This window comes from Euphorbia lathyris, chromosome 8 (genome assembly GCF_963576675.1).
Source record: "Euphorbia lathyris chromosome 8, ddEupLath1.1, whole genome shotgun sequence".
NCBI classification, from domain to species: Eukaryota; Viridiplantae; Streptophyta; class Magnoliopsida; order Malpighiales; family Euphorbiaceae; genus Euphorbia; species Euphorbia lathyris.
In genome coordinates, this window is record NC_088917.1 from 37,445,852 (window position 1) to 37,454,216 (window position 8,365).

Genomic DNA, 8,365 nt, shown 5'->3' on the forward strand with positions numbered 1-8,365 from the left:
AATTCTAGTTGGACCATCTACTATTGTTGGGAACAAAGAAATCTTCCATTTATTATTCACAAACTGACCCATTTAGTATCCCCAAACTAAAACATATACACCCAAAAACTTAATAATGTTAAAGGTTGAAGAGAAGAGCTTACCGGTAGCCACGTTCCCAGAGTCGCAGAAGTGAATTGCTTAACACATCTGCAACTAGAGACAAGTCAAGATAAGGTCACATTTTGGTAGAACTGGCTCAGATAAAACCAGGAGTAGCAAACAGAGTCGATTAGGCAGAGATTTGAGATGCCAGATACAAGGTCATATGGATTTTAGATAGTTTGAGATGCCAGATACAAGGTCGTATGAATTTTAGGGTGCAGCCATGGAATTCGTGCGTAAGCAATCCCAATTCCCGTTTTCCCTGAAAAGGCTATAGTCGCAGACCCACAATCAGTAGACATCAATACCTTATCTTATCGAACGGGGAAAGAGATTCCCAGGCCAGAGTGGAGAAACTCATCAAATCCATCTTGACTGGTTTGAATTTTTTCATTTTGAATCTGGACGCTCTTAATCAGTAAACTTCGGAACAGAGGCTTCAAAAGTGTAAAAAAATCCATAGCAACCGCCTTACCTTTCGTTGAATGGAATCAATCGAATTTCTTAGTGACCGGACACCACTTCTTACTTCTTAAGAGGGATTGCCAATAGAGGTAGAAGCGTAAGACTTCTCACTAGGTTAGTTCCCCCTTATCTTTTTTCAATGCTTTGGGGAACAACATGTCGAAGGAACAAATGGGAAGAAGGCTCGGTTGACTTGCGATTAGGCAGAGATAAGGGTTAGGGTTAGGAATGAAAGAGGATAAGGTTCTCCCAAAATTTGGGCAAAATTTTTGGGGAGGGAAGAGTTGGCGGTAACTAGGGTAGCACAAATATTTGGGGCTCAAAATATTGGGCGGTAACCTCAAATTTTGGAGGTGATTGTTTAGAAAATCAATGAGAATAAAATATCTTATAATAAAGTAAAATTATGAGAATAATAAAAAATAAAATCTAATAAATTGATAAAAATAGATATTACTGAGAATAAAATAAAATAAAATATAATATAATATAGTAAATAAATTGTTTTGTAATTAATGTTAAAACATATCAATAGAGATTATGTGTTTAATGAGAATATTTTGTTATTCTCGTTATTTTTTTCTCACTGATACTCCATTTTTTGTAGTGATTGAAAAGGAACTTCAGATGTGAGTTAATTTTACAGATGTATGAAAATTATATTCAACGTGGGTTCCTGATAGACCGAGAACTGAATTGAATCTAATGGCATGTAAGAGAACTGGGCATATGAAATTTGAAAAGAGAAACGATATAAACTTACATTCAAGGACCTCTCAGGAGCGGCAGAAGTTGTGGAGCCTCCACTAAGAGCATTCTGAAGACCAGCTTGCATCAATATCGCCATTTTTGCAGCTGGAGTTGAGAGAAACAGCGAGACACTCGTCTATCAGAGTTGAGAAAAACAACGAGATACTCGTCTATCGGAGTTGAGATTAGGAAATGAGAAGGACGAAGAAGATGAAGTTTTGGAAGAGAGGGGTAGAAGAGAAGGCGACAAGAAGATGAAGATGAAGAAGAGGGGCGAGCGAGAGAATGATATGAAATGGGCTGATTAGGGTTAATTTAAGGGATAGTTTTTAAGTGGGCTGGTTTAATAAATTATTGTTTGCCACCAAATAAATTACTCGTGGCATTAGTAAGTTTATGCCACGCCTAAACTTTTTCCGTGGCATAAACAAGTTCAGCCACAAAAAAAAATACCCGTGGCAAGATTCATGGCACAAGTATATATCTGCCACGGAATAAACTTAAATGTGGCATAAATACATCAAGTGATCAAAAGTTTATGGTGGTATCCATTTTTCCCGTGGCTAACTAAAAATATGCCACGAATTTTACATTCTCGTGGCATGATTCGTGGCACAAGTGCTCATTTGTTGTAGTGCCATGGTCGACGGCAATGCAGCGCATGGACCCCACGCGTCACCTTCAGGCATTTGTAATTACGCATTCGTCATGTATCACACATGTGGTGCACACGCCAACTACACTACGCCACGTGGAAATTAGCAACCAATTCATGCGTGTCGCGTGGCATGGGCGGGGTGCCTTCCGGTGGTTGTTTAGTCTCCAATTTTTTTGAGACCATCTTTGCAATTTTTTTTTATTTTTTGTATAATTTTTTGGACAGAAGTAAAAAATAGTGATTCTTAGCCGATTCAATATGCGGAACTGCGGAACTGCAAGTCCATTGATAGCCCAATGTCAATGGATTCGATTCTTAGTATTGACATGTGTTCCCAAACACAATATGAAAATGACTATATGAAAATGGTTCTCTATATGAATGTCTTAGGGGAGATGAATGTCGGGCCATACTTAGAAATGACATGTTGAAACTTGTGGGTATCTAACGTTAAACTAGTTGATTATTTAATGACATATTGAAAAATCTTGGCCAAACCAAGTCACAAGGTACTTAACCTCGCATTATTGGGGGCACGATGGTCCATCCGCGACATCCAAGGTTTCCATCGAAAAAGGAAGTTGCCTTCAATCAAAAGAGATAATTGTTACGAGCCTTAATAATAATAATAATAATAATAATAATAATAGCTATTTCCGAAACTTACCTAGTTATCACTTTAAATTTTTGAGTCAAATGTTTTTTTTGATACGGTGTGGGAGCATTGTAAACCAAGTGATGACACAAGTAAAATGAGCATATATTTTACCTATTTCATGCTTAATAAAAGCTGTTTTTGTGCATTACACTATAAATTTTGCCACACCCCAACCATTGCAGCTTTGAATCCATTTCTTTCCAACTTGTACAAATTTCTCGGCTCTTCCTTATAATAAATGACACATTAACTTAACATTTATCAGTTTTATATCTTTCAATTATTTGATTATATGTATAAATAAAAAATATTTTTTCACAATATATATTATTTTTACATTTACAGGAGGTTTTCTACACTAGTGTCAATTATCAAAGTTTATTTAAGTGACGATAAGTATATATAGAAAAGATCTCTACACCATCTTCATTATGTCTGTCACCAAACCAGACAGTATAAATTTTCCAGAGTACTAACTAATGACTGAACTGAACCTTTTCTTTTTCTTTTTTTCCTTGTTTGGTATGCAAACCAAACCATATTGGAACAGTGAATTTGAATTTTAACAGAGAAACATATATAGGAACTGTCAAAATGGAAAAGAGGAGCGGTGTTGGGACTAAAAACAAGTAGTCACTTTCCATTGGGTGAACTATGACCAGAAAGAAGATATTCTTCCCTCCCTGCAAATCCTTACCCATCTCTTCATATCTTCACTAACCTCTCAAATGTTCTCCTATGCTTCCAAACTCCATTAATTGCCTTCATATATACATTTTTTGCATTATTCATATATGTACAAATTACTCACCACTCTTTCATCATTCAAATAATGCATGCACTATCACATTTTATACAATATAATAGGATATTAATTATATGATCCACCATCAAGATCATAAATTTACTTCCTATAAATATATATATTTATATGCAGATGTAATTGATTGATTTACATTAAGGACAAATAGGGGCATGTGATATGTAGGGCACATTAACCTTAAATGCCAGAAATGGCTGCAATACCTGTATTTACATATATGCATAGGCAAAAAAAGATGCTCAAGTACTTTTTCATTCCAATTTTTTACTGGATTCAGCTGTTTTTTTTTATACATAAAATCTTTCATCATTTTTGTTGGCATTATGCATTGCTAATTAAATTTTAATTAGTTATTTGTGAACCTTTAATTCAATTAAACTAGCGTTACTCATTTAGTCCGTATTTAAAATATATATATATATATATATTTTTTTTTTTTTTTGTGTTTTAAAAATGAGATTTTTCTTTAGTCACATCATAAACTAAATATAAACATAAACAAACCATGAATAACATTCTGTGCTAGTTTTTTATATTTAAGTCAAGAGCTTACGTAACTAAAACTAAAAGATAAAGAGATTAGATCAATTTTTTTTTATTATTATTTTTGGTTACAGATTAGATGAGATATTAAATCCAACAAAATGAGAATGATGATTAACAGTGTAAAAAGAGTAAATGTAAATATGGAGTTTTGTGAGAATGGTCCTTTAAATTTGTCTTGTTTCAAAATGTTTGTTTGAGGTCACGTGAATGGGTTTAGGTCCTCTTAAAATAGGCTTGTTTATTCATTGACCTATAGGCTTGTTTATACATCTCTTACACATATATTCTCTCTCTCTAGGTCGGTCCATGACTACAGTCTACCTGAACTCTTCTTTTCCAGACCTAAACGAAGACCTCTTTCTGTCCCCAAACCTTTCAGAATATTTACCCAAATTTAATGATCATCGGGATCAGGAGGCATGTTTATTTATTGTTTTATTTTCTATATTGGATTATCACAACTTTGAAATTCCTAACTATGTTTTGATGGTATATATAGGTTGTTGATTACATATCAGCAAGCAGATTGAGTGATCCTAAACCTCCTTCTTCTTCATCATCGTCATCAACAACATTTGAAGCATCCAAAAATGAAAGAAGCAGAGAAAAAGGTGGAGATGGAATTAATATTAGTACTAGTAGGGGAATGGAAGTGGAGGGATCATCAACCAAATGGAATATTCCTTCAACCGATAAACCATTAAAATACACACTGAGGTTTCATGCTACTCATAAGGATAGCAGCAGTATCAGAGTCTGCTCAGATTGTAACACAACCACAACCCCTCTTTGGAGGAGCGGCCCTAAAGGCCCCAAGGTACTCATCCATTCCTTCCACTTGTATCCTCTTTTTTGTTTTATACTCTCAACCAATAAAAAGATATGCATATGGTTTCATGATGCTCAAAGGACATCAATTTATTGGTTGATTATATTATTCTTAGAGAGTATTATGGAATTTCTTAAGAGATGCATACCACTTTATGCATAGAATTTCTTATGCACTAATTAAAAGAATGATGCAGATCGCTTTGTGAAAAATGATTTATGTTATGAATGTGACATTAATATATGAGTTTGATCTTGATACTATAAGAGTATTGTAAAATTTCTCCTTTAGTTAGTGTTTTATTCTTTATCTTCTTCTACAAATGGTGAAAGTTTAAGTTTGATCCTCCAAGTAAATTCTCTTTCTCTAAATTTTGTTAAGCTCTTGCTTATCTAATTTGTTTTAAAAAAACAATTAATAGTTAATATCATCCATAAACATAAAAAAAAAAATCAAATCTATTGAAAGTAGATAAAAAATGATTGGTCTGTCAATCTTTCTACATGAAGGTCTAACTTTCTTCTTGTTCAAAGTGTTAGAACATGTACGTACTTGTTTGATCTTCAAGTGTCACTTTTAACTAATCATATATATGTGTTATTGCAGTCTCTTTGCAATGCATGTGGAATTAGACAAAGGAAGGCAAGACGGGCAATGGCCGCTGCGGCAGAAGCTGGCATGGCAAACGGCAATTGTATGGGCGGGGGGGAGACATATTCATCTAGTAAGGTAGTGCAGAACAAGGAGAAGAAGTTGCGTACGGGGACTCCTGAATCTGAAGAGAGGAGTTCCTTGAACAATTTTACATTCACTTTGAGCAACAACAATAATGCCTCTTCTGCTCTTCATCCTGTCTTTCCACACGATGTGGAACAAGCTGCCATTTTGCTTATGGAATTGTCTTATGGTCTTGTTCATGCTTCATGACCTTTTTTTAACTGTTTCATTAATGGAATGGTTATTTCTTTTGTTAGTTAATTGTAAGAAATTTTTTACTTCTAATAATTTATGTCTGGAAAATTACATGTTTAAATTTTGCTTCTTGTCTAATTGCTTCACCTTAATATTAGCTTATCATAATAAAATTTTGAATTTTGTTTGCTATTATATGTATATTTTAGTTTGTAGTTGGAAATCACAAACTCTTTTATTGGCTATTTAATTTTAGGAATAAAAAAAACATTCATTTTAATTTTGGTGGATTAAAGTTCTAATCTTTTATTTCAGACGCATCATGTCCATCAATATTTAATTTTGGTAAATTAAGCTTGCATGATGCATTAGTTAAACTCTAAAATCCAGATAAAATGAAAAGCACTGTATTAGTGGATTTTACGTTCGAAACTGATTTTTCTACTCATGAAGGCTTTGATGTACCATTTTTTTTTATTAAGTGACTTAATATATTGAATGTCAAGGTCAGACATAAAACATGTTGTTGTGGCAAGGGCATGAACACCTTATTCGCTGAATGTTTAACAAAACCAATAGGGCAATCGCCTAATTGATTAAGAAGGCCCTTATAACAGTCGCACCATAAAGAGTACTAGACTTTGAAGTGCCTCAACTAGAGTTTGAGAGTCTGACTCGATAAACACATTTTGAAGTCCCATAACCTTTAGCCGAAAGCTTCAACATTCTGCAATCAAAGCATGCCGAGAAACAAGAAGAAGCCCATTTCTAGCAGCAATAAGAGTTCCGAGTTATTCTGAACAATCATACCATAGGCAATATGGTCAGTGTTCGTGCAACGTTGCACTTTAATTTCCCATGAGGCGGTCGAGTCCAACCAACCAGTACAAGACATCGATGTAGCCCAAATCCATCTGTTCTGCTAATAGGGAGTTGGAGAATTAGGTGCTGATCACGATCCAAGAAGAGGCTATTGATAAGGTTCACGTCCCACCTAGACCCATCATGAGTCCGTAAAATATCCACAATCGCATCCTCCAACCCGTTAATAGGGGACTACCAAAATCATATTCTGACTTATGTTTCAAAAAGTCCCCTAACTAAAGCATCAATGCTCTTCTCTTATTTTGCATTTTGAAGTCGATCCAAATCATAAGTCCATTTAGTTGTTGTTGGGCTTGGTCCAATGTTAAATTTATGAAAAAGCCTATGTCTTTGAGTTTTCAAGGTGGAAAGTATCCCACATTGCTGTCAAAGCACTTGGTGGAGATACTTATTAAGGTGGTCCTCACATGCTTGGGGTGTGCCCCAAGGGGTACCCACTTTTGTGAAAGGGTGAGGACCTACCTCTTGGTTGACCACCACACGCGCGCGCGTCGCCGTCGTCCGTCCGACCGAACCAGGCCGGGCCGGGTTTTATTATTATTTTATTAAATTCGTTTTATTTTTTATTTAACTTAATTGTCTCTGATTTATTCTTTGTGAACGTTATCAAACGTCTCTTTTCCTTAACGCGTCTCTCTCACTACCCAGTCTTTCTCCACCTTCCTGATTTTCCTCCCACCTTCTTCTCCTGTAAATCAGAGCTCAATAGCTCTATTTTTCTGTATAAATAGGTGGTGTGAGACTGCCATTCACACACAATTAATTTCATTCATTCTGTATTTTTCGAAACTGAGCAAAAAATTGAGAGTGTAGACAGAAACGATTTTTGTACGGTGCAATACAAAATCGTATTTACAGAGGGCTGTTTTATCCTGGAGGCGACCGGAGTTCATACTGTTTGCAATTTTCCGGCAGTTCCGCGAACGTCTTAAAGAAAGCGACATTGTCCGCGACTCTGCCCATTTATTTTTGTTCGGTCTGTTCCTGTTTTCTGAGTTCCAGTTCCAACAATTTTAAGACGTCTTCGATTACTGCTGAGATGGCTACCGAACAATCAAATGGGATGGCTGAAATCAACAACAAACCATTCCGGTTTGAAGGAGCTCACTTCCGAAGATGGAGACAGAAGATGTTGTTCTACCTCACAACAAAGAAGGTAGCTTCTGTTCTGACTTCTGAAAAGTCGATTGTTCCTGAAGATGGTGATGAGGCAAATGTTCGTGCTGGTGTTCGAGCTGCTGAAAAATGGACAGAAACTGATTTTCTGTGCAAAAACTATATTTTCAATGGGTTGACAGATGACCTATATGATTATTACACTACTGAAGAAAAAACTAACAAAGAAATTTGGGAAGCTCTGTAGAGGAAGTATGACACTGAGGAGGCTGGATCGAAAAAATATGTTGTCAGCCGCTACCTCAAATTCCAGATGACTGATGACTAATCAGTTGAGTTTCAATCTCATGAATTGCAAAAAATAGCACATGAAATTATTTCAGAAGGTATGCCTCTAAATGACCAATTTCAAGTTGCTGTAATTATTAACAAATTGCCTCCTTCGTGGAAAGATTTTAAACATGTTTTTTATGCACAAAACAAAAGAATTTTCGATGGAAAGTCTGATTACACGCCTCCAAATTGAGGAGGAAGCTCGAAAACAAGATTTAAAAGAAGAAGTGCTTATTGTTTCTAATA

At 35.4% G+C, this 8,365-nt stretch overlaps 1 protein-coding gene across 1 annotated transcript; it reads left to right on the top strand.

Annotated features, from left to right (window-relative positions):
• The first annotated feature begins 4,317 nt into the window (after window positions 1-4,317).
• LOC136203408 (GATA transcription factor 21-like) lies at window positions 4,318-5,976 on the top strand. The gene is made up of 3 exons (XM_065994561.1): window positions 4,318-4,461; window positions 4,544-4,861; window positions 5,480-5,976. The coding sequence occupies exons 1-3, from the start codon at window positions 4,351-4,353 to the stop codon at window positions 5,798-5,800; spliced, it is 750 nt and encodes a 249-aa protein (XP_065850633.1). The 5' UTR covers window positions 4,318-4,350; the 3' UTR covers window positions 5,801-5,976.
• Window positions 5,977-8,365: the final 2,389 nt, after the last annotated feature.